General features: G+C 49.6%; 1 protein-coding gene across 1 annotated transcript in view; it reads left to right on the top strand.

The window, feature by feature from the left end:
• Positions 1 to 24,862, top strand: part of Pdia5 (protein disulfide isomerase family A member 5) — an 83,867-nt gene that overhangs the window by 25,856 nt on the left and 33,149 nt on the right. The window contains exons 4-8 of the mRNA XM_052158752.1: positions 6,358 to 6,441; positions 6,744 to 6,789; positions 9,353 to 9,445; positions 12,911 to 12,971; positions 17,615 to 17,682. Coding sequence (XP_052014712.1) covers positions 6,358 to 6,441; positions 6,744 to 6,789; positions 9,353 to 9,445; positions 12,911 to 12,971; positions 17,615 to 17,682 — 352 coding nt within the window. The remainder of the gene's footprint in view (positions 1 to 6,357; positions 6,442 to 6,743; positions 6,790 to 9,352; positions 9,446 to 12,910; positions 12,972 to 17,614; positions 17,683 to 24,862) is intronic.

Genomic DNA, 24,862 nt, shown 5'->3' on the forward strand with positions numbered 1-24,862 from the left:
CCCGACCCGGGTCAGTGCTGAAGCAAGATCAATTTAGAGATTAGGACAAAATTGTAGTCTGAGTGTCTGGCATTAGCGCCAATGGGAGAATCCTGTGAATTTACTATGCTAGAATTGAACTCTAGGCGGACGTAGGTTAGGGCTTAGAAAAGGCACCTTGTTCAAGAGGTAGGACTGGTCCAGTCACTGCCTCTGCCTTTATCAGCTTTATCCTTGTAAAAGGAAGTACAATCTCAAAGTAGTTTAGCCAAGTAGGTAGATTATGGCGAAGCCCGGATATCTGGGTCTGGGTCTGGGATTAGAGGCAAAGTACTGCCGACTGACTCTTCCCATAACAGCCCAAGGGACAGCGCTTGGGTGCAGCTCCCTATAAGCCACCCTGAGTGGTAGGTCTCAGGGACCACCGTTAGACAAGAAGAACCCAAGGGATGGGTGAGCTGGCTTCTGCCTTCTGCCTACTCAGTCCACTTCCCAGTCTTTAGAATTCACCTGTGAATCCTTAAGGTGTTCACCACGTGAACTGCATGGGAGCCTAGACATTGGCTTTGTCCCACATGCAGCCTGTGCCTAAATTTGAGGATGAGACCCTCCTGTCACTGACAGACGTGTTTCGAGGTGGCCTTCTATCTGCTGAGGAGGGAGGAAGTGGCTGGGAGCCAATGTTCCTTTTATTTTTTGGTTTTTTGGATTTGGTTTTTTTCAAGACAGGGTTTCTCTGTATAGCCCTGGCTGTCCTGGAACTCACTCTGTAGACCAGGCTGGCCTCGAACTCAGAAATCACCTGCCTCTGCCTCCCAGAGTGCTGGGATTACAGGCGTGTGCCACCACCGCCTGGCTTCAGTGTTCCTCTTTTTGAGTACTGCTGTGAAGCATCAGATGGTCCGCTAGCCACCCCACAGTAAGTCCTGCTGAGCTTTCTATCTCCGTCTCCCCAGCTAGACTTCCTGCCTTGGCTCTGGGGAAGGAGCCCCCCCCCTCCTGTAAGAGCAGTTGGGTGTGGAGGTCAGGCCCAGTCCGTAGCATGCTTTGCTCTGTTCTTCAGAAGTGTGAGGGGAGCTGGACATGTGGTACACACCTGTAACACCAGTCCTCAGGGTGCTGAGACAAGAAGAGGGTGAACTGGAGGCCCGCCGTGGAGTGTCGTGGATTCCGTACAACAGCAGGGCAGGGGACCTGGCTTTGCCTTCCACTGTGGAGCCCCTGCAGATCCCCACCTCTCTCTGGACCATGTCCTAACCATCTGTGAAATGAACAATAGGAACTTTCAAATTGCTCTCATCCCAGAGTCGTCTGGTTCAGAAAAAGCCCTAAGCAGCCAGCCTGGTGTGCTTAACTGTCTGGTGAGCATGTGCCTCCAGTGCCAGAGTCTCTGCTCTGCGGGGCCTCCTCCCATCCTGGGTCTCCTCTCCTCTCTGCTGAGGGGCTGTCCTCTGTCCCCTTCTTTCTCTCTCCCTGAGAGGAGCAGAGCCTCTGCTGCTCCCACTCTTTGGGCCCCTTCTCTCCTTCCAAAGATAGTTCTGTAACTGATTTTTCCGGCTCTTCCCTTGCCCTTTACACACACACACACACACACACACACACACACACACACCCCTGCGGATGCTCACGTGTCCTCTGTTGATGTTTCTCCTCGTCCCTGACCATCACTTGAGCACATGGATCCTGTCTGTGGATTTGTCATTCTCCCTTCCCCCTCTCTCTCCCAGCTCTCCCTCCACAGCTGCGTGGTAGGCCACACGTGAGGGTGGGAGCTAGCTCCCTGGTGCTCTGGGGCCTGTGTGGCACTGCCATCTAGGAGGTTGAAGTGGAGCCAGGGACAGACACTAGGCCTGGTACGGTAGTTCTGTGGGCAGACTGTTGTCCCCTCACCTGCTGCCTGCTTCTTTAAAAGCCCTGGAGTGTTCGGCCTAACCATATTCCCTTTCTTCCCCTTTCCCATCTGTTTGATTTCTCTGAAGCAGTAATGGCTCCCCAGATGCAAGATTGCAGGCCTGCCGGGGCAGGTGGGATGTATTTTGAAGTCTTACATTTTCTTATAAGAATTATTTAAATTTTGCATTTCCACCTTCTTGCCTAAGCAGGGCAAATGTTACTTCCCATGGGAGAAAATAGATTCCCATGGAATCTATCTGTGCTTGTTTTATGACTTCAGGTATCTTCTGGCATATGGTGTGCATTTGGGGAGTAAGTTCTAACTGAGGAGCGAAGCCTTAGACGAGTGATTCTCTGCCTTCCTGATGCCGCGACCCTTCAATACAGTTCCTCATGTTGTGGTGACCCTCCCAACCATAAAATTATTTTCATAGCTACTTCATAACTGTATGTTTGCTACTGTTAGGAATCGTAACATAAATATCTGATGTGTAGGATGTCTGACATGCAACCCCCAGGTTGGGAACTACCACCTTAGGTCTGGACAGGTGGAGAGGGGGCCCTGGACCACCTGGAGGAGGATCCACCGTCCTCTCACTCTAGGTTTTTAGTGCAGCATCAAATTCATACCTCATCAGCTACTTTCACAGGTAGGCGTCAAAGAGACCAGCCAACAATCGGGATTGTTCTTGTAGTGTCCTTCATGGAGAGTTCCCTGTCCTACCCAGGTCTTTGCACGCTTAAGGGTCAGCTGCTCCAAGACTGCTCTGCATCTGTCCCCTCATTGTCCCCAGCCACATCTTGTCCTTGTTTGGCATCTGGCAGTCACTTGCATCTCAACCTACCTTTTGAAGCTCACAGGCTTCATCGAAGGTCCTGCTTGCTGCTGCTGCTGGTGGAGGCAGATCTAGAGCCAGCAGGCCCGGTGGCTGATAAGCCATCTCCTAGGACAGGTTCAGGCCACAGATTTGGAAAGATCCAATGATGCCTCCTTGTAGCCCCAGCACCTTCCCTCTCCTTACTCTCACCCCACCTGCCGCTCCTGAGGCTGACTCCTCAACTTAAGCCATCCAATCAACATGGTTCCCCATCCCTGAAGCAGCCACCCAGACTAGCAGCCCCTCCCCCACTTGTACATGTCTCTTGAGGTGTGGGATATGGGATGAGGACGTGCCTAGGCCCGGTAATCCGTCCCTCCTCACTCTTTGTAGGGAAGGTGGAGAGGCAAATGAAGAAGAGAGGGTTGGTGTGCGGCCTTGGTGCCTCCCTGCAGACTGGAAGCTGGTTCCTGCCAGCCTGGCTCTCTGGGACTTTGGGCAAAGCAGCTCATTTCTCTGCCTTTGTCTCCTTTTCCCCTAGAGCCTCAGTCACGAGCTGCAGGAGGGAGGGAAGCAGTGGATCAATTAATTGTTCTTAATCTCTCGACTCAGATCCTTTTAAGTCCCTCACATGGGTAATTTTCTTCCCTTCCTGAACTCTTATGACTTCTGCTGTCTGAGCTGCACAATTAGTACACACTCACGTGCACACTTAGACACTCTTAAGAGATGGGATTGTCGGGGAGAGAGCAGAGAGCTGAGGAGGGCCCCCTCAGGATTTGCTACCTGGCAGGATTCCTGGTGCCCAGGAAGCCAGAAGTTCAGGGCCTTGTCTGAGCAGTTCCAAGATAGCATCTTTCAGTCGTCTCTCATTCCAATTGGGTTATTGTTTGAATGCCACCGTGTGCCAGGTGCTTTGGTGACCCTGAGGAGCAGCTGTGAGTAAAGGCAAGAAGGCCTTGCCTTCAGAGGCAAACCTCTCTGTCTGATGGGGAACTGGCAGAGACAAGTGGTCAGATGTTATTAGTGTGGTGAAGAGAGACGGTGGAGGAAGGGAGGCTGGGATGCTAGGACATGAGGGAAGCCACCCTTGTCCCATCCTCTGACAGAATATGTAGGAGGCAGGGGAGAAGAAAGAACCTTTGGGCAGTGTCACATAACCTGAGGGAGAGTAGCTTTTGAGGCTTCGGCTCTGGGTCTCTTCCATGGCCATGGACAAGGACTTGGAGCTGGACTGGCCTGGGGCCTATACTTCCTTCCTATCCTTTGTGAAGATTTTAGGCCCTGCTGGATGTCAGGCTGGGACCGGGGCTTGAGGAGATCACATGGCAGCCAAAGCCATCCCACGTGGTGATGGGAAAGTGATCAAAGATGTGGTTGAACAGAGGAGAACACTACCAACCAGATGGACAGATGAACGAATGGACGGATGGACGAGTAGTGTCAGGGATAGTCTTTTTTTTTTGGTTTTTTGAGACAGGGTTTCTCTGTGTAGCCCTGGCTGTCCTGGAACTCACTCTGTAGACCAGGCCTCGAACTCAGAAATCTGCCTGCCTCTGCCTCCCAAGTGCTGGAATTAAAGGCGTGTGCCACCATGGCCTGGCCAGGAATAGTCTTAAATGTCCCAAGCACGGCACAGTGTCAGGAGTGGTCTTAAATGTCCCGAGCACGGTCCTCTCTCCCAGGGACTTAACTCAGCACAGCAAAGGCTGCCTCGTCTGCTGCTGTTTGGCACACAGGCCTCGTCAGTTCAGCCTCACCATCGACTCCCCGAAGGTCAGGGTAAGCCCAGAACAAGAAGGCTGGCCTCAGCAGGGGTGTGCCAAGCATGCTCAAGGCTTTAGGACGGGAGGGTCTAGGCCAGATGCTGTGGTGGCCTTCTGATGCACTGTGCCAGCCTGTCCCGCTCACCACTGTCCCAGACTCAGCTCATTTCTCATAGCACTCCCTGTTTAAAATCCTTTGCCAGCCATGTCCCCCCTTGATGATACTGTTAACTGCTCTTCTTCTTCTTCTTCTTCTTCTTCTTCTTCTTCTTCTTCTTCTTCTTCTTCTTCTTCTTCTTCTTCTTCTTCTTCCTCCTCCTCCTCCTCTTCTTCCTCTTCTTCCTCTTCCTCTTCCTCTTCCTCCTCCTTCTCCTTCTCCTTCTTTTTTTTTTTTTTTTTTTTTTAACGTTTTTTTGAGACAGGCTGTCCTAGAACTCACTCTGTAGACCAGGCTGGGCTTGAATTTAGAAATCCTGCATTCTGCCTCCTGGATGCTGGGATTAAAGGTGTGAGCCACCACCACCCAGACAGACGTGTTTTCTTAACCTGGAAATCTCTTACATTGGCGCCTACAGTTTTGCTTGCCTGCCGAAGATATTGCTTGGAGAATTGAGCTGGGTGGTTTAATGAGCCCATCTGTTCTGGGGCTCCTGGCCAGCTGTGGGAAGCTGGTGTGCCTGCGTGTAGAAGTGGGATGTGCAGACAGGTGGGAGAGGAAGTAACGTCCCACAGGTAGCTGCCAGACCTGGTACAACAGTTTCCCTGGAGACTGCTGCTGTGCGGTCACGGATCCAGCGGATGTCTGAAGGCCAGAATGTTCTCACTGATCTCATTCAGATCTGGAGACATGGCTGGTAAATGACAGCCCATGTGCTCAGTGAATAACTAGCAGGTTGCCTTTAGCTGGTTGCCGGGGAAGCAGGGAGTCTAAGTACCTGGGACAGGGAGGCTAGAGGAAGAAGGACCAGAGCAGGCCGGTGCTATCACTTGGTTCTTCTCACACTCTTGCACAGAGCAGCGCGGAATCCCAGGAGTGGTATTCAGACACATTTGCTCAAGTACCCAAGAGTCTTTGATGTAGCAGGCGGGCGTGCTGGGGCCTTTGCATCTCTAATGAGTTCTTGAGTTGTGCTGGTCCAGGGATCACACCTGGAGACTTTATTGGCCTCTCTGGAAGGATGCCACAGTTAGCCACGCATGAGTGCTTCCTGGACAGCGATGGGCCCCTGAGAGGCACTGCTTGCCAGAAGGATTTCTAGTCTCTTAGACACCACGGGAGAGGCACCTCTAACCGAAGCGCTGCCCTTCTTCCTGGCTTTTAGCAGATTTCAGCCCTCCTCCGACCCGGCAGGACGTTTCCTTTTCCTGGACAGATGGCCTATGGCAGGTGGCGCATGTTCAGAGCCTCAAACACAAAATCTTGCTCAGGCACCAATGTCCACAGGTTTGGAAGCAGAAGCTCAGACTGTTTTAAGCTTCCCCAGGTGACAGACCGTGGTGTGGAGGGGCCATCCCCACAGAGTCTTGAACTCTTGGGCTCAAGCAATTCTTCTGACTCAGCTTTCTGATCAACTGGGACTAGGGTTCCTGGCTTGAGGTTTATATTTCTAACTACAGTGAGCTCCCTACCCCTGAGTGTCCCAGCTTTGCCCTGACTGGACCCATCCTTGAGGCCTCTTCAGGAAGCACATCCTCTCCCTGTCGCTCGCCTCCTCTCACTGCTCTACCTCTGCCAGTTACTCTCCAGCTCCCTCAGAGCCACAGTGCCTCTTGGACTTATTCTGTTCCTGAGAATTCCAGGTCACCTGCCCTGTGCCTACTTAGCTTCGAGCGGATTCTCTCGTCCACACCTACGGTCTGACTTCAGGTAACAAATGGTCCCCGACATTTCTGTCTTTCAGTGACGCAGAGAGTAGAAAATTGTGCAAGAAGATGAAAGTTGACCTCAGCCCAAAGGACAAAAAGATTGAATTATTCCATTACCAGTGAGTACACATGGGCATTTCCAATCTCAGAGTGAGTGCCAAGAGCTTTTATTGGTAGTTTCAGTGAACAGCAGATTTTAGGTAGATTTAGTTCATTTCAGAATGATCCCCCCCCCCCCCCCCCCGTACTTACCATTATTTCTTAGAAAGAAAGATAGACACAGAGAGACATAGAGAACAATGCATACGCGCACACATACACACACACACACACACACACAGAGAGAGAGAGAGAGAGAGAGAATTCTGACCTGAGTCTGTGCACTGAAGCATATTAATGTCTCTTCTTCCTTATTTGACAGGGACGGTGCCTTTCACATGCAATATGACCGAGCTCTGACGCTGAAGGTGAATTGGTCTCCCTCCTTCTCAACAGGGTGGAGTCTGAATGGACACCAAAAGCTTGGCAGGTCTCCCTGAAAGGAGAGAGGGCAGGTTGCACAGGGCTCTCTCTTCCTGACCTCCCGAGGGTCCTTATCATTACCGCCGCCGATGGATGTCAGCAGAGGATCAGGCTAAGTTTAAGGCTGTTGACACAAGGGATACCCCAGGCCTTGCTAGTGAATGTCTAGGACTTGTCTGTCGAGGCAGCTGACATCATGATCCTCCCCTCCATAGGCCTGGGTCTCTTTTGGCTTCAAAACTATCTCCTCCCTATGAGGGTACCCACAGTGGCTACCCATAGGCACACCCTGACTAGGAAAGCACGTGTGTGTGTGTGTGTGTGTGTGTGTGTGTGTGTGTGTGAAGACTGGTGCCTTCGAGCCAACGTGGCTTGTTGATGTGGAGGTCACCTAGTGTCCCTGCCATAATCCAATCTGTAAGTAGGCAGAAAGCCTACATAAAGGGATGTAGTCCCAACCCTGCAGGTACCTCATGCCTGTCACAGAGGAGCTGTCTTTCCACTGCCTTCAGCCTTGCTTTGACTTCAGCGTCTTCTGCCACAAACCAGTCACCTGGTCCAAGGTGCCACCTGCCTTGCCTGGGGCCACGACTGTCATCTGGTTCTAACCTGGTCTGAACTCAGGCTCTCTAAATCCTCTCTTCTCAGGCAGAGGTTGGTCTCTGGGCTCCTGCCTCTGTCTCTATTCTCTGCACACTGGGGAATGAACCTAGGGTCTCATGGCCGGTAGGTAGTCGCTCTACCACTGTGCTACATGCTCTGCCCTGTCTGTCTCTGTGCACATCTTTTTCCAGTTGTTTCTGTTGGCTCACCTGTCCGTGTAGCTGTCAGTGCTCAGCTCCTTCTGTTGTGGATGGTAATATAAATATCTGCTATGCGGGATATTTATTTTGTGCGGGATATGTCACCCCACAAAGGGGTCACGACCCACAGGTTGAGCTCCGCTGCTCTGTGAGCTCTCTGCCTGATTCTTTACTCTCTTAACACCCATGTAGACACTTGGAGATGTATTCTGTGTTGTAACATAAGCTAACGTCCTTCCAGAGAGAACACATGTTCCCCAGGAGCAAAATTTAACTGGGAAGCTTGATGGTGGAATTGCTCACATACTGATAAAAAGAAAGGCGGGTTTCTGTTTGGACCACTGGAAAGTCACCCCTAGAGTCATGGAACAGGATGGCACCACCTAGAACTCTGTGCCAGGGAAGCAGCCAGAAGCCCAGGCCACGGAGTATCCGGTGAAGGGAGCAGAGTGGTCTCAGTGCTGTAGATAGGGAGTATATCCTTCTGTGTCAGCCAGCAGATTGGAGAAGTAAGCTGAGCTTTGTGCAGGGTCACAGACTTTGGTTTCGGTATGAGCAGCCACATTCATCAGATCTCAAAACTCAGAGGGTCAAGAGAGACCAGGGCAGACAGAGTCCCTGGACTTCTAGGGCAGGGAAGGCCTAAAGGGAAGGACCTTTACCCTGATTATCTGGATTCTGAGCATCCGGTTAGTGATTGATGTCCCTGTCGCTGAGGGTGGGCTCTCAGGGCCTGATTCCCGTGCTATCTCCTTGCAATGTGGAAAGACCCATGCGTGGTGTCGAACATCCGTTAAAGGGAAACGATGCTCACACCACCAGCAGGTTCCTAGCATGACTGCTCTGTTTCCTTTGTTCACCCACATCATCCTTTTGTTTTGTTTTGTTTTTCCTTGATGCTGGGTAGGGGTGAGGAGGTTTGGGATCTCTGATGCTCAGCTCAGAGTCTAGGGATGTACTCCTTGGACATCATTTCCCAGACTGAGAGGAAAGTGCCGCAGGTATAGCAGCATGGAGACCAACTGGTTTTCCTTCTCCCCTTGGAGCCAATGGTTCCTCTCTTAATGACGCCCAGCCAGACTTCTTAGCTCCATTACACTGATCCAGAAGGATCCAGGGAACGAAGTGTCGCATGCAGCAGGGCACTGGTAGTGGACAGGAGCCTGGCCTGGTGTTTCCTAGCCTGGGCCCCAATGGCTCACACTAACCTGCCTCTCAGGCTGGCTCTTTTATTAACAGCGTAGAACGTGATCTCCCCAGCCGGTGATGAGTTCAGTGATTACTTGCTTAGGACATTCTGTGGAAGGACCTAAGGTTCTGGAAGGATGTCTCTCTCTTGAAGAAGCCTTTGTTCAGTGGAGCTGAAAGGCTTCCGGGAGGGTGGGAGACGAGATCTGTAGGTGAAGTATGATGTTGTCTTTGATGAGGAAGCCAGCTTATTGTCTCAAGGTACAAGGGAGAGGTGCACAGCCCTGTCAGCTGACCAGTGGTGCCTTGGCGGAAGTGCTGGGAATAAATTTTGGGTCATTTAATGCTAATGTCCACAGACAAGAATTTTCATTTCCCCTTCCAAGCGAGTGCCACCTGCAGTCTTGTCACTGGCACTTAGTGTGCCTGGATGTCCCCACAGAGCAGGTTTCTGGGTCTGCCACCTCTCCCATTTCCTTACTAAACTCCTTTTTTTTTTAATTTTGTTCTTCTTTAGTCTATAGTGGCCTTTCTGAAGGACCCTAAAGGTCCCCCACTGTGGGAAGAAGATCCTGGAGCCAAAGATGTTGTGCACATTGACAGTGAGAAGGTAATCTCTCCCCCATTAGTTCTGATGGGTGCTAGAGCCTCCTGGTACCTGGGTGTCGTGAGGAGAGGAGCCCAGGAGTGAGCCCAGGTGCCCTTTGCTCCGTCTGAATGAGACCAGGACCGTACTATTTGATAGTCAGCTCTGGCTCCATACCGCAGCTAACAGGCGCTCCGAGAGGTCTCCATTCTCCTTATTTAATATGTTTTAAACATGTTTAGATGTTCCTTGGCAGAGTAGACTTAATTGCCCCCCCTCCCCCGTTACTGTGGAGGGGTGAGCCTTGTTTGTGTTCATTAGTTCTTGATGACTTTAACAAAGCTGTAATTAGCCTGACCCTCAGCCTCCTGACTGCTTGTGCTTGTATATAGTCTTAGATCTCATTGTTATGGTGTCTGCTTATATAGCCATGCCTTCATATGGTGGGTGACAGCAGGTGCTAGCTTTAGATTTCTTATGGTCTGAGGCAGGTGGGTACCCCCCTCCCCCCCACACACATACTGGGGCGGGGGGGGGGGGGTGGCGCTGCTGTTAGACCAGAATGCTTATTACTTTCTTGCTTAAATGAAACATAACTTTTATTTTCCCCTGCCTCCTCTCACCTTTCTTTCATTTAAAATTATTAACTACTCTTTTCATTTTTTGTTTTGTTTTGGTTTTTTTGTCTGTTTGTTTTTTGAGACAGGGTCTTTGTATAACCTTGGCTGTTCTGGAACTCACTATGTGGACTAGGCTGGCTTCTTAGAGATCCACCTACCTCTGCCTCCGAGTGCTGGGATTAAGGGTGTGTCTAAAATTATTGACTACTCCTAATGTTTATTAATCCAAAAAAAGTGATGGATTCTTTCTTTCTTTTTCACTTTCTGGAGAGTGGGATCATATATGATCTTTGTGGCCTGCCCAGAAATCCGTCCACATTCTACTGAGACAGAAAGAGTCACCTAGAAGGTATAGATTTTTAGAAAGCACCTGGCATGGGCGTCAGGTAGAGCGAGGTACAGGTGTCAGGAGGTGGCTTGAGTGCTGGGAAAAGATCAGGCAAAGCGATCGTTCCACAGTGATGGAAACCTGTGCCTGGCACCCCTACCCACGGCGCCACATCCTGAGCATCCTATCACTGTCCTCTGTAACTGTAAGAAAATTAGGAAGGCTTTTCACCTCTGTCCTTGTCCTGCTGTTATTCTCTGTGCTGTTCTCTCTTTTGCACAAGCAGAAGATACAGGTGCTTTTCTGAAGTTAGAATGCCCACAAACAGCTAATAAAGGTTCAATATTCAAGTTAAATTAGTGGCTTAGTTTGTAAGCTTAAAATTCCATACTTTTCAGTGCTTTCCATTGTAAGTCACTAATAATGATGTGAGCCCCATTTTTTTGTTTTGTTTTGTTTTGTTTTGTTTTGTTTTGTTTTCAAGGTGAGGTCTTGTTATGTAGCTCTGGCTGCTCAGGAATTTAAAATGTAGAGCAGGATGGCCTTGAACTAGCAGAGACCTGCCTCTCTCATGTACTGGGATTAAAGGGACATGCCACTATACCCGGCCGTAAGCCCAAATTTTTAATAGGCTAGCTATAATCAAACCTTCCCTTCTCACATCTTTTATTGGGTTTTTAATCTGCAGAGATCCCAGAAGATAATTTTTAAAGTGTTTCTTTTATCCCCAGTTAGGGCCAAAAATCTGTGTGAAGGTTGTTAGTATCAAAATGTAGTCATGTTTTAAGCCTTACTCTCACCTGAAAAAAAATTAAAAATCAAATAAAGCTGTGAAGGCGGGAGCTCTCACGCACTCTCCTGATAAGGAGAGCTAGTGTCCGGGACTGTCCAGGACCACTTTACAAAGGCTGCCGCAGCCGTACACAGGCATGCCTCTGCAGAGAGGCCCGGCCAGCCTCTCAGTACTGCTCTCCAACACCTGACTTACATAATCTTCACTTCCCTGTTGAAGTGTCTCTTACATTGTGCCCTTGGTTCCTTGGCAGGCTCAGCATCATCTGCTACTCCCAAATAAGCACGATGATGTTTTTCTCCCAGTGTTAAGAATCAAGGCCAGGCCTTTTCCGTGCTGAGCTAACCTCCTCTTCCTGAGCTACAACCCTAGCCCAAATACCATGACTTCTTAAAGCTCCCTTCTTTGGTTGTTATTTAGGTTAACATCTGATTACCATTCTGTTTTAAAACAAGTATCTAACCCCTCTGTGGGTGTAAGTAAGAGTAAGCTTTTCAAGATATTTTTTTTCAGCACATTTTAGATTCCCGAAAAAATTAAAATCTTTTTTTAATCTAGCTAAAAAAAATAAAAGTAATACACATTCACTGTTGAATATTTAGAAAGTATAGCTTATGCATAAAAGAAAGCCACAACTCAACCTGTCTCTTCATTGAGAGATGGCCCACTACTGATATTTTTGTAGGCTTCCAGGCTTTTAAGGTAATGCATACATAAATATTTTTACTCAGAAGAACATCATTGCATTTATATGCTGTTCTGTAAAGTTTCCCTCCCCCCCAGTATAACATGCACATCTCTCTGTGACACTAAATATGCCTCTCCTCTGACGCTGGACTCTATTGTGTGGGATCTGCTGTTGTTTATTTACTTAATGCCATGTTGCTGTCAGTAAGATGCATTTTTGAATTTTCTCTTATTTTCCTTATTATTCAAGAGAAAAAGCCTGTCATTTTCTTCTGAGAAAGCTGATTAGAGGAACTTACTGTAATGAAAACATGCTCCGAGGCGGTGCTCGCTGCGGCCCTTAGCCGGCGCCGTTTCCTTGCCCTTGGATGGCCCTCATTGGAGAGAGGCCTCTCCAAGCATCCTGGCACCCCTCTTTCTTTGCATATTTACCACGTTCTATAACAGATCACCTTATGTTCTCAAAGAATGTGCCAGGCACTGGCCTAACATTCACAAATACAGACGATCTTGTTTATGATGCCCTGGGTTGTGGCCCAGCCTCTCATGTCCTTCAGGGCACCGTGGACCCGTGCACTCACGGTGGTGGTAGAGCTGTGAAAGAGATGGTCAGGTGTGGGCTCAGAGTCTGTTACTTCAGCCAGCAGATCCCCGTGGCCACGCAGATCCCTTTACTGAAAACAGATCCCTTTACTGGGATAAAATCACTCTCAAAATCACAATGGATGGATGGCCTATTCAGTGATCTCATGGAAAAACTTGATGCCTTTAGCTTTTTTTTCTTCTCCAAGATTTATTTATTTATATGTGAGGACACTGTAGCTGTCCTTAGACATCCCAGTAGAGGGCATCAGATCTCATTACAGATGGTTGTGAGCCACTGTGTGATTGCTGGGATTTGAACTCAGGACCTCCAGAAGAGCAGTCAGTACTCTTAACCGCTGAGCCATCTCTCCAGCTCTTGCTCCGGCCTTGCTCACTAGGTTCTGGGGCACAGGTGGCCCGAGCTTCCATGCTGTCTCCTTGTGTGTGACCCCTGGTTTTGTCTCGTTGTGCCTCAGGACTTCAGACGGCTCCTGAAGAAAGAAGAGAAGCCACTGCTCATGATGTTCTACGCTCCCTGTAAGCGAATGCTCCTTGGCCCGGAGTTCTCCTCGGCTTTGCTGCTGATGGGCAGCCAGAGTTGCCTCAGGCCTGCCTCTTAGTCTTTCTGACGGGCTCCCATCTTCCCGCTGCCCTCTTCCTCTCTTTCCACTGAAACTGGCAGCCTCCTGCCCTCTCCACCCTGAACACTACAGGGAGTCTTATCTGGTTAGCTGTGCCCTCTTGCGCCTCTGGGCCTTGGGCCTGCAGAGCGTGCCCTCCGTCTCAGTGTGTGCTGAGGTGCTGCTGCAACCTTGCTGTGAGCTCTTGGGCTTGCCACTCCTTCCCATCCCCAGCCAGTCTGCCTCTGGGACACCGGCTCCCTCAGCACTGCCGGTGTCATCTGGCAGGACCAGGGGACCAGGGTAAGACCAGGGCAAGAGGAAGTCAGACCTGGGGATTTGGGCTGCATAGCTGTCTGATGATAGAGGCTGTGAGAAATGACCTAGGACAGCTGAGGTGGCAGGGGAAGATTCAGGGCCTGACTCCAGCTGGCTCCCAGGGAGCTAGAGGAGCTGAGCCAAGCTCAACCTCTCTGGGCTCAGTTTCCACACTTGTCAGAGAACAGGCTTCCCCACTTCTTAACTGCATTTCACAGACTTGAAAATATTTTACATCACCAGCCAGCACTATAAAGAGATGTAAATTACATGTAAATAAGCTGAGGCTGTGTCACAAAACCATACTCACCCTTACCACATGCTGTGTCCTGTACCAGCTGAATAGTGTATTCTGTTTTATTGGAAAACTGTGTGCTATGCCTGCTGCTTCCTTCGTAAGCCTCTGCTGTGGTTCAGCAAACTGTGGCTCCATGGCTCTCTGTTTTTATAATAAAGTTTTATTGGAACACAGCCATGTCTGTACATTGGCACGCCATCTGTGGCATTTATGGCTGGTCAGCCAGCGGATTTAAGTACTAGCAACAGACGTGATCTTAAGAAAGTACTATCTAACGCCTGCTACAGACTCATAGTTCCAACGCTTAGCATGATTGGAACCTGGTGAGGCTCTGAGCTATGACTGTGTGACTCTGAGCCACACGTGCCCTTCCGGAAGCCAGGAGACATTGTCAGTTGTGGGAGGAAGTTATGTGCAGGAGTTTGAGTGTGTGTGTGTGTGTGGGTGTGGGTGGGTGGCATAGACTGTGGCCTCAGGCTTCTGTTGACTCTTGAAAACCTACCTAACTTCCACCTTCCTGGAAGCTCCGAGTAGAGGCCCTTGCCGGGTTCTCTGTGCTGTGTGCACCTCTGGCCAGATGCTGTGGGGCTCACAGCTTTGCCTGACTGAGCCTGTGCTTTGTACACCATGACAACATAACAGTCTCTGTCGAGCCCCAACCTCCTCCCCAAACCCTCTTGGTCTCAGAGGTGTTTGCGAGTATAGGAGGAGCCCAGGCACACCATGTCTGAAGTTTTACCATGGCTCATCGTCTATTAATGTTCATTAGCTGCTCTCAGCAGTTTTCCTCCCCTCCTTTCTGAGGACCTGATTAATCATTCAGCTGCAGATTGCTTCGGAAATTACCCTTCCTCTTTGGCATGTGGAGGAGTGGGCCTCCTTTGGTTTGTCTCAACCTCTAAGATTCACCACACTGATGAACTGAAACTGTAGCACTGTGTGTGTGTGTGTATGTGTGTTGGTGGGCAGTGTGTGTGTTGGTGGGCAGTGTGTGTGTGTGTGTGTGTGTTGGTGGGCAGTGTGTGCCAGGAGCCAGGACCATGGTCCAAGACACCCAAGACTCCCGGTAACTCCATCAATCATTTTAAAAGTGCATTCACTAGCACTCGCCTCCTGATGTTTGTGCCATCTGCCCCACCCACTCTCTCGGGCTTCCTGGAAGTGGGCCCGCGCTGCTCTCTGCTGCAGAGATTGTCTTTAATAATAGAAAGCTGAGGCTGGAGGGTTGGGAGCCTCAAAGGTGTCACCGAGCATATTAGTGGTGGGAATGGAAGAAGAAAACCGACTTGCTAAGTTAAACTTCCCACGGAGGGTCAGATTGGACAGCCTCCAAGGTCCCTGGGACCCCCAGATCCTTTTTGTCATGTGTGTGTGTTTAGTGAAACCAACTCAGGCTTCACCTAGACCGACCCAGCTGCTAGGGCCCCACTATGGGATTCACAGCCATCTCCTTACCCGGCAATCTGTCAGGACTCCGATCTCGTGATCACACGTGGATGAATAAACCCAGAGACTTTGGGAGCCTTTAGCTGTGACAAGGCCTCTGGGTCCCCAGGCCCTGCTGCTTTCTCAGTAAATGTTTGTTCACTGAATTAATGAGAAAATGAAAAGACTGTCTGCTCCGTCTTGGGGGCCTCGAGAGTGACGATCAGTCTTCCCTCTTCCCTACCTTGTCGCTGAATCCCAGGAAGAGAGGCTTAGGTGGGAAGCATGACTCTGTGTTTGTAGTTATATTGGAAATGGGGATAGCCTGGGGTTTCCTATCCTTCCTCATCCCCCAGGACCTTCTCGTCACAGAACTGCTGGCCTCTGCCCCTGGGACAGCTGGGGAGTACATTTGCTGTAGGCTACAGATGGGCAGAGCTGGAGAGAGGCCGCACCTGTGGGGGCCGTTGGTCAGATTTGCTCCTGATGGCCGCCTGGCCAGGTGGGCAGTGAAATGGAAGCGAGGCGCCATATGCATTCCTTACTTCCTCTCCCCCACCCCCGGAATGGTGTTACATCCTTTTACTCCCGTGGAAATAGCTCTCCCACTGTGGACGGAGAGCTGACTCGTAGCCAGTGTTCATCTCAGATGCCCCTTGGACACCGAGTGACCCCTGCTGGGGCAGGCTCTGCCTACTCTCTTGGTGGTTCAGTACCTTGGGGCAGCACTGTCTTCACAAATGGGCGTAGCCAGAGTCCATGGCCTCCAAGAGACTCTGAGATGCACTTGCCCAGCATCTCATATCCCTCAGGGGGCAGGGGCAGGGGCAGGCAGATGCAGGTGGGGCCTTATTCCCTGGACAGAGTCTCCTGTCATCTTCTGCTTTCCCTGCCATGGGCAATGGCTGGTGTTTCCACTAGAGCACAGCCCAGCTTTTGTCTTCCTTTGGGAGTCTCCACAGCAAGGGCAGCAGCATCCGCCACTTTCGTTGCCACTTATGTCAGGGTGACCAGCCAGCAAAAGAGAGCCACTTGTCTTCCCAGGGCCATTTCACACACTCAGGGTTTGTAGCCTGTGGTAGAGTTGTGTCTGGGTACCCATCTGTCAGGCAGGAATGTGGGAGAGAAGGCTGTAGGACATCTGTAGTATTCTGTCAGAATTTTTTGCCTTGGGTGTCTCTCCTAATAGACTTGTTGCCAGGAAGGGTTGGGTAGTTCTAGGAAGAGGACACACAGACACACAGACACTCTTTCCTCCCTCCTCTCCCTTTCTCCTCCTCCCCCTTTCACTTCCTCTTTCTGATCCCCTCCCACCCCTACTCTCTCCACACATCTGTCTACACTTTGGGAAGTGAGAAGTCCCTCCCACCTGGATTCTTGGCCTACAGCCTTCCCGGGTGTGAGCTTGCCAGCCTACCACCAATCAAGGCATGGCCTTGTTCTTGGAGATGAGAACCCACCTGCTCAGAGTTCCAGTCAGCCTTGGTTTCTGTGGCCTTCAGATAGTACCTCTCAAAGCGTCTCTGTAGCAGGCTCGCTGACAGAAACAGTAACAGCTTGGCATGTCACAATTCCTGGTGACTGAGGGAGCTAGACCTTATGCCCAGTGGGGTCAGTGCAGAAGTGTGGCCTTCTTCGTTTGGCTTTAGATGAAGGGGCAGGTTTGTATCAAGCTAGCTCTGAAGCAGCAGTGGATGTTTGCCACAAATCTACCAATGCTGGTGTGGATGCACTACAACCCCAAGACAGGAAGGAGTATGACCATTCAGACCATAGAAACCTGGGAAGGCAGAGCCACGGGCTCCTGTGCAGAGCCAGGAAGGCCTGGGTTTGTTTTCCTCCTCCATTTGCCAGGAGAAACAGCCCAGAAAGGAGGTAAGGTGGCCAAGGCCATCAGCAGCCAGAGTAAAGATTAGCGTCTAAGCCCCCAGTGCTGGCCCGGTGCTCTCCCCACCTGCAGGAGCCAGCACCTTTCAGGCTGGGACTGCCTCCAGTTCATTGCTTAATTATGCTTGTAAATGGAAGAGAAAAGAGGCATGAAAGTCCCGAAAGTCATTGTACTCATAGACACAATTTTTCCTTTCTAATGGCATTTGACTCTGGTTCATTTGCCATCCCTGACTGGCTAAGAAGGGCATCTTTTAGCTGTGCGTGTAGAGGGCTGCACTCAGCATCTGTCCTGGCTCGGTGCGTGGCTGTGAAGCTGTTCAGCCATGCTGGGACATTGTGGGCTTTGTGCACTCGCTGATACCTTTGCTCATCTCATAGGAGATCCACGCAGACAGTAGGGACTCCATCGTGTTTTGTGCCTGTAAATTCTTTGGCAACCAGGTCTTTGCTTTCTATCTCATTGGGTTCCACAGGGCCCAGGATGGCCCTGAGTTTCCCAATATATGGGAATGGGAGATGGTGGAGATGTTTGCGGGTGGTGCTGGCTTGGTTTGAGGACTGGGGGTTTGGGGAGCTCAGGGTCCGCCATCATTATAACTGGGTTTGCTTTTTTCTTCTGCCTGTAACAGGGTGCAGTATGTGCAAGAGGATCATGCCACATTTCCAGAAGGCTGCCACCCAAGTGCGAGGCCACATTGTAAGTGAGGCTCTGTGGTGTTCTGAATTGGGCCCAGGTTGCTTCTGAGACCTGTTCTGTGAAGGTGGAGAACTAACCGCACAGTGTTTGCAGAGCAGGAGTGTTTGGTACCTGTCAAAGGCCGGTGATGACACGTGGGGGAGTCACCAAATCAGGGCCGAGGAGCAAGGGCAGAACATCTGAAGTCTGGCATTTTAGGCATTGGGGTCCAACGTGAATGTAGTAGTTGCTGGGGGTCCATTGGCAAAGAAGGGGGTTGGTGGTACTAGGGGAACACTGGAACAGAGCCATACATGGTTTCAGAGCAGGTTCACGGAGATCATGCTTGCTCTAGGTCTGCGGCTGTGTTAGGGGTGGGGAGGCAGGAAGCAGCAAACAGGCCCAGAGCTGCAGAACCAGGACTGTAGACAGGCCCCAAAGAAGGAAGGAGACGCGTAGAGAGGCCAGTGGGTCCCAGGGAAGCCTACTTTTAGGGGACACAGGAAGAGAAACCATTAGGGAAGCAGTTCTTCAAAGAAGCCAGAACAAGCAGGCTGGTACTGATGTGGGCATTCAGCTGAGAGGGAGAAATGTGCTGAGTTCCACCACGGAGGGCTCCCTCCCACCTGCGTGTCCTCTGCCAGGAGTCTGCCCATCTCCTAGGCCGAGTAAGGAGCACACTTGTTAAGCTAACTGTCTCAGTTACACATACTTGTACAGATCTGAGTATGTTTCCGTTGTTGTGAAACAGATCTCTGAGTCTTCATCTTATAAAGCTGAAACCTTACTCTCAACAAGAGCTTCCCCTTTGCTCCTCACCCTTACCCTTCATATATATCTTTCTGTTTCTATGATTTTGAGGTTAGATTCGCTTGTTAAAGTGAACTCATGCAATATTCATCATTTGTAACTGGCATATTTTGCTTAGCGTGATGCCTTCCAATCTGCCCATATTATAGCCCATGACATCATTTCCTCTTTAAATCTGTGTAATATACACTTATGCACACACACTAGCTGTGTAATATACACATGGGTGTACATACACCCATGGCTTATCTGTTTAGTGTTCAGCGGACATTTGAGTTGCTTCTAGCTCTTGACTGTTATAGAAGAAGGTGTGCAGATACCTACCCTGCTTTGACTGCTTCTCTGGTATGTTTGTCCATTTCTGCACTTAACTATAAGTAGTGTTTTTGGTGGCAGCAAACAGAGCATCTGCTGCTCTTAGGAGCATGGAAAAATCTATACACTGTTCAGAGAAGGTTATCAGAGGAGCCATCTCAATGAGTCTGGCCCACATCCCATTATAGGAGATCTGAAGTCTTGAAACAGCATCCCAATCTTTATGGATCAAATTAAGTGGGGATTAGTTCAAAGTCAATGTAAGCTGCATCACGGAGACAGGGGGATTGCCTGCAATCGGGCTGCAGGGCTGATTTACAGGAACCATTTTTTTCTCCGTGACCTCATTCTGGGGCAACACCGGGTCCTACTTGCTTCTCACTAATGAATTTTTAGTAGCTTGCCTGAAGATGTTTGGCCTTGAGGTACATATATATCACTCTAGGGAAATTTCACTGCACATTTTTGGGGCCTCAATAGATACCATATTTTAAGATGATTTAGCCCGGAGAAAAGACTTAATTACCCACCATGCTCTCCTTGCCTGTGCCCGTGTACCCTTCGAACTGCTCAGTTCGACTTCCAAACTCTGTGGAACTGTCAAATAAATACTTCAAGCCTCAAATCAGAATATGAATTACCCCCAGCCAGGTTCAGCCATAGGTACCTTCTGAACCTTCCTCAGATACTGCCCCCACTGTCCACCTCAGTGTCTCCCCAGGGCCCTGCCACTCTGCCACAGGACTTGTCTATACCCCGCACACAGGCCCACCTCTGTTTCTACATCATGTCACATTATCATTTAAAGGAATCCAGAGTATTGGTTATTAAGTTCAGGTGCACAGTAAGAAGGAAGCTTGTAGGTAAGGGACTTTGCCTTGGCCAAGGGCTTATACCAGGGTGTTCTGTTAAGTTGGCCCTGAAGTGTACTTGTATTCAGGAGACCTGTTCTTCCTTCCTGAGCCCAAGCTAGAGATCTAAAGTTGCCCATTATAGTTCTACCCATGACCTGAGGTTCTGAACCTGTGGGTCACAACCCCTGGGTGAGGTGTCAAATGACCCTTTTAGAGGGTAACCTAAGACCATTGTATATACTTGGCCCAGGAAGTGGCACTATTAGAAGGTATAGCCCTGTCTGACCAGGTGTGGCCTTGTTGGAGTAGGTGTGTCACTGTAGGTGTGGGATTTAGGACCCTCATCCTAGCTGCCTAGAAGCCAGTACTCTGCTAGCAGCCTTCAGATGAAGATGTAGAACTCTCAGCTCCTCCTGCACCATGCCTGCCTGGATGCTGCCATGATCCTGCCTTGATGATAATGGACTGAACCTCTGAACCTGTAAGCCAGCCCCAATTAAATGTCCTATTAAGAGTTGCCTTGGTCATGGTATCTGCTCACAGCAGTAAAAACGTAGCTAAGATAATCAGAAATCACAGACCTATTACAATTCCTAACAGTGACAGAATCATAGTTATGAAGTAGCAACAAAAATAATTTTATGGTTGGGGGTCACCATAGCATGAGGAACTGTATTAAGGGTTGCAGCGTTAGGATGGTTGAGAACCTCTGGTCAGTGACATTATCAATAAGTGGGAAGCTTGCTCTTGAATTAAGCGGCGGCAGAGTGAAGGCCATGTGTGAGTTACCTCTGCCCAGGGCATCTGCCTATAAACTCACATTTCCTTTCTTGTTTTCTTGCTTGAGGTTTGTTTTGTTCCATTTCTACTTTAGTTTATTAGGAAAGCAACTTTTGTAACATTTTGTCCCTTCAAGTGGAAAGAGCCCTGGCTTCTGGGCTGGGACTCAGTGTATAGTGGAACCTTCCCAGAAGCCAGACACAGGACTGGAGGACTGAGCAACCCAGAGGCGGTGATTGATTTCTGCCTTTGTGCACAGAGCATATCGGTGCTGATAGAGACTGTTCACCTCAGGAATCAGGGGGCTTGCCCTCCCCACTGCTAAAACCCAGTGGTCTAGAGCATGCAGCCTCCTTCCTCTCCATCTCTGTCATCTTTGAGTTCCTTGGCTGGCTGTGCCTGTGGTAAGGGTCAGAAGTTGCCTTCTGCTACAGAGCTTGGGAAGTGTCCAACCTGATGATGTCATACAGGATGTCACACCAGGTCAGCAGGGCTATGTGGCCTTTGCCACTTTCCAAACTCAAATCTGACCCTTCGGTACTGTCTTTGAGTGGTGGTGAGTCACGGGCATCAGTCCCCCCTGCTGCTAACTAATCGACAAGAACTGAGCTGCTCCCTGGTTCAGCTGCTCCCCCTCCTGGCGTGCTCCCCCTCCTGGGGTGTGCTCCCCCTCCTGGCCTTGCCCCTATCCATGCCCTTCATCGTCTCCAGTCTCTTGTTAACCTTGGCCACAATGGGCCAGAGTGGATGTGAAACCAAAGTGGAGCAGGCCTGGTAAGAGACTTACATAGGTCAGGCTTGGTGCTGGCGCTCACTCGTTGCCTAGCTGGGAGTTCTTGAGTGAGCTTCTGAGCCTTGGATCCTCCATTGATCTAGCTCTGGAATGGGGATGAGGAGGATGCTAGCCCACTGGGTTGTGAGGAGCAAATGTATGAGCTATGGAGCAATGGCAGCTACCTCCTTCTAACTGCTCTGCATCCATTCTTCAGGCCCTCTAGGAGGAGGTACCTCCAAGGCCTGCGTTCTCTCTGCAGGGCACAGACCATGCCTGTCCTCTCCTTGTCTTGCTTTAGTTCCCTCATGATCTCCTCTGTGCCCTTGCTTCCGCACAAGCTCATCTCCCAAGCTCCAGAAACACATGAATGATAGCTTACACAGCATTACAGTCTGATTCTCCCTCTCTACCTGAATGCAGTGTTTAAAATAAAACTCAGCTTCTCTCTGCCTAACGGTCGGTGAGTAACCCTTCTTCAGGCCATTACTGAGCTGCCTGGCTCCTCAGTAGTGCAACCTGCACCTCGGCAAACATACCTTCTCACATTCATTGTTTAGTCTACATCCACCATCTTGGATCAGGCTCTGCTTGGCCACCTAGGTGTTTACTGAAGGCTACTGACAGGTGCCCCTAGCCTACAGTTCTTCCCTGACAACCTGTCCTGTCCTGCTCATTCACCCTGTGTATTCTGGGGTTCTACATCTGTGGGTTCAGCCAATAGTGGATCTGTCTTAGTTAGGGTTTTACTGCAATGAACAGACACCATGACCAATACAAGTTTTATAAAAGACAACATTTAATTGGGGTTGACTTACAAGCTCAGAGGTTCAGTCCATTATCATCAAGGCAGAAACATAGCAGCATCTAGGCAGATATGGTGCAGGAGGAGCTGAGAGTTTTACATCTTCGTCTGAAGGCTGCTAGTAGAAGACTAACTTCCAGGCAACTAGGATGAGGGTCTTAAGCCCACACCCACAGTAACACACCTACTCCAACAAGGCCATACCTCCTAATAGGGTCACTCCCTGGGCCAAGCTTATATGAACCATCACAGGATCTAAGATATTTTGGGGGGAAATGCTTCTGCATTGAATATGTACAGACTTTTTTTTCTTTATCCTTTAAGCCATATACTATCATAGCTGCTTAGCATCTGCATTGTCTTCTGTTTGGGAGATAATTTGGAGCGTATGAAAGAATATCTATAGGGTATATGCAAATGCTACTCCCTTTCATAGAAGAGACAAGAATCCCAAGACCTGGTGTTTTTTTCCAGTTCCAGTGGATACTGAGGATTGACTGTCACAGAAATGCAGCTGGCTGGTAATGCTTTCTCTGACCTCAGTAATTCTCTGCCACACCTGAATGGAATCCCAAGTGCATCGGCAACTAAAGCCTTTTCCACAGTGACTCTGGCTAACTTTCTTATAGCCTTCTCTCTTCTGGTTCTCTTTATTCCTCAGTCCAGCTAGCTAGAAACAGGGAGTGGGTCAGGGGAGCATGTCCTGCCTTGCTTCATTGCCCTTGGCCATCTGACCCTGCTTGAAGCAGTAGCTTATGAACTTTGCCACTGTGCAGCTTCTGTGATTGTTCCTAGCCAAGGATTAAACACAAAGAACAGCCTGTTGGGCATACCAACTGCATGTTCACTAGAAGCTGTGGCCTCTTCATCTTCTTGTACTGGGAGCAGCTGTTTTTCCCTTTTGACTTCAAAAACTAACTCTAAAAGTGTTTCCACACATTGCTCCAAAAGTATACATCTTGCTAGGTGCAGTGGCAGCAAGACAGAGGCAGGAGAATCTTGGGTTCAAGGCCAGTCTGGTCTATGTAGTTAATTGCAGGATAGACAGAGCTGCACAGTGAGAGACCCTTTCTCACAGTGCATTCGAGTGTAACCACACACAAACACTCATCCTTCATTAACTACTCATTGTCACCCAAATGACCCAGAAGTGCTATGGAATCTTGAGATTAAATGATACCCAGAGCATAGGTGTTTTCAAAAGGCTACCTGGGAGTTGAGATTGTTTTTTGTCTAAATGGAGGAATGAATCTTTAATGGTAGCCACACAGTAGGGAATAGGCATCTTCAGCAATCAGTTGGGGACCAGAATGCCCAGACAATGTGTGCTTTGGAAATGGGAGCAGATTATCAACTTTGTAATATTAACAAAAACACCGAATCCATCTTGAGTTTAAACAGATCTTACTTGGGTTGCCTCTTAATCATCAAAGTGTTAGTTGCTGCAGATGAGGAAACTAAGGTGCAAGAGAGGCTCCTGAGCCCTGTCGAGGAAAATGTGTAGGCTAGGAGGGGAGCTTTGACCGCAGCCCAGGGCCTGTCCAGAGCCCATGGTGCCTACTACTCCAAGCCTCTGGTGGTGGTAGTGGTAGTGGTGGTGGGAGAGGAAGGGGAAGAAGGAGGAGGAGGAAGAGGAGGGGGAGGAGAAGGGGGAGGACAAAGAGGGGAGGGAGTAGGAGAAAGATTATACATGCTTTGCAAGGTGTCTGAGTAGGCAGACAGGCCAACTTCCTTCCTGTGCAGAAATCTTAGACTGTCTCCTTCCTTGGTTAAGAAAAAAAGATGTAGAGCCTAGCAGGTGTACAATTAAGAGATTTGTAAGAGAGTAGGACTCAGAATGGAGACAGGGAGCATATGGGCTGAGTACAGAGTTGGAGTTCCGCCTGTGTTCAGTAGGATTGTAGAGTTTGGTGTGGAGAAGCGATTCACCGAAAGACGAGGATGTGTGCTGTTAGTCTTGTGGCAAATGTGCACTGACGTGAAGGAGATCCTTGAAGTCGACAAATATTACTGGACCAGACCTAGTCAATCTGGAGCCAGCACAGTGGCTTTAGAGGGCTCCAGGGCTCCTGCTCAGTTCCGCTTCAGGCTTGTTCCCCTTGTGTTCTTACAGCATCCCCCAAACGGATTGATGGGGAAAGCCTGATGGATCAGCAAGCACTTATTATGTGTCTGCTGTATGCCAGGCACTAAGCTAGGTATTTAAAACACTTGGGAAGATACACTGGGATGCTTCTGGGGCTCAAGACAGTCGGCAAGCACATCAGGACAATCAAAGCTTGTAGGAAATAAGGGCTTTGGTGTCATGGAACACAATTTGTGTTCAAAATTTTTGACCTGGCTTGTCACCTTCTGTCCCTTAAGAGGTCTGCAATAGTCCCATCACCTGCTCTTTTTGAACAAGGAGCCGCAGGGAACCCGAGTGTCTTTCCAGGAGCCACACAGCTTGTAATGGATACAAATGCTAGGATCAAGTTCATTGCCAACCGGAGTCACCAGGCTCCGTTTTCTTTCTATGTGTCCGGATGTTAGATTCGGTGATGTTTAGCTGCCTGGATTACCTTTTATGCTCTCTCCCTTCTCCTCTGTATTGCTCTGTCCTGTAAGCAGCCTTCCTGTGTCTTGCCATTCAACAACATTCTGTCCCGAGGATGGATAGACTCAATGTTGTAGCACCTAGTCCAGCGGGTAAGGCATCTCAGGAGACACTGCATTCTGGGTTGTTCTTAGCACTGTGACAATTACAGTTACACAGCTACCCAGGCTTTCCATTCCATTTCAGGGTATCGGCCTTGCAAGGAGAAGGAGAGGGGTCACATGGCAAGTTCAGGAGTGGGGAGAGGTTGTGCAGGCCTGTGGATACCT

This window comes from Apodemus sylvaticus, chromosome 15 (genome assembly GCF_947179515.1).
Source record: "Apodemus sylvaticus chromosome 15, mApoSyl1.1, whole genome shotgun sequence".
NCBI lineage: Eukaryota > Metazoa > Chordata > Mammalia > Rodentia > Muridae > Apodemus > Apodemus sylvaticus.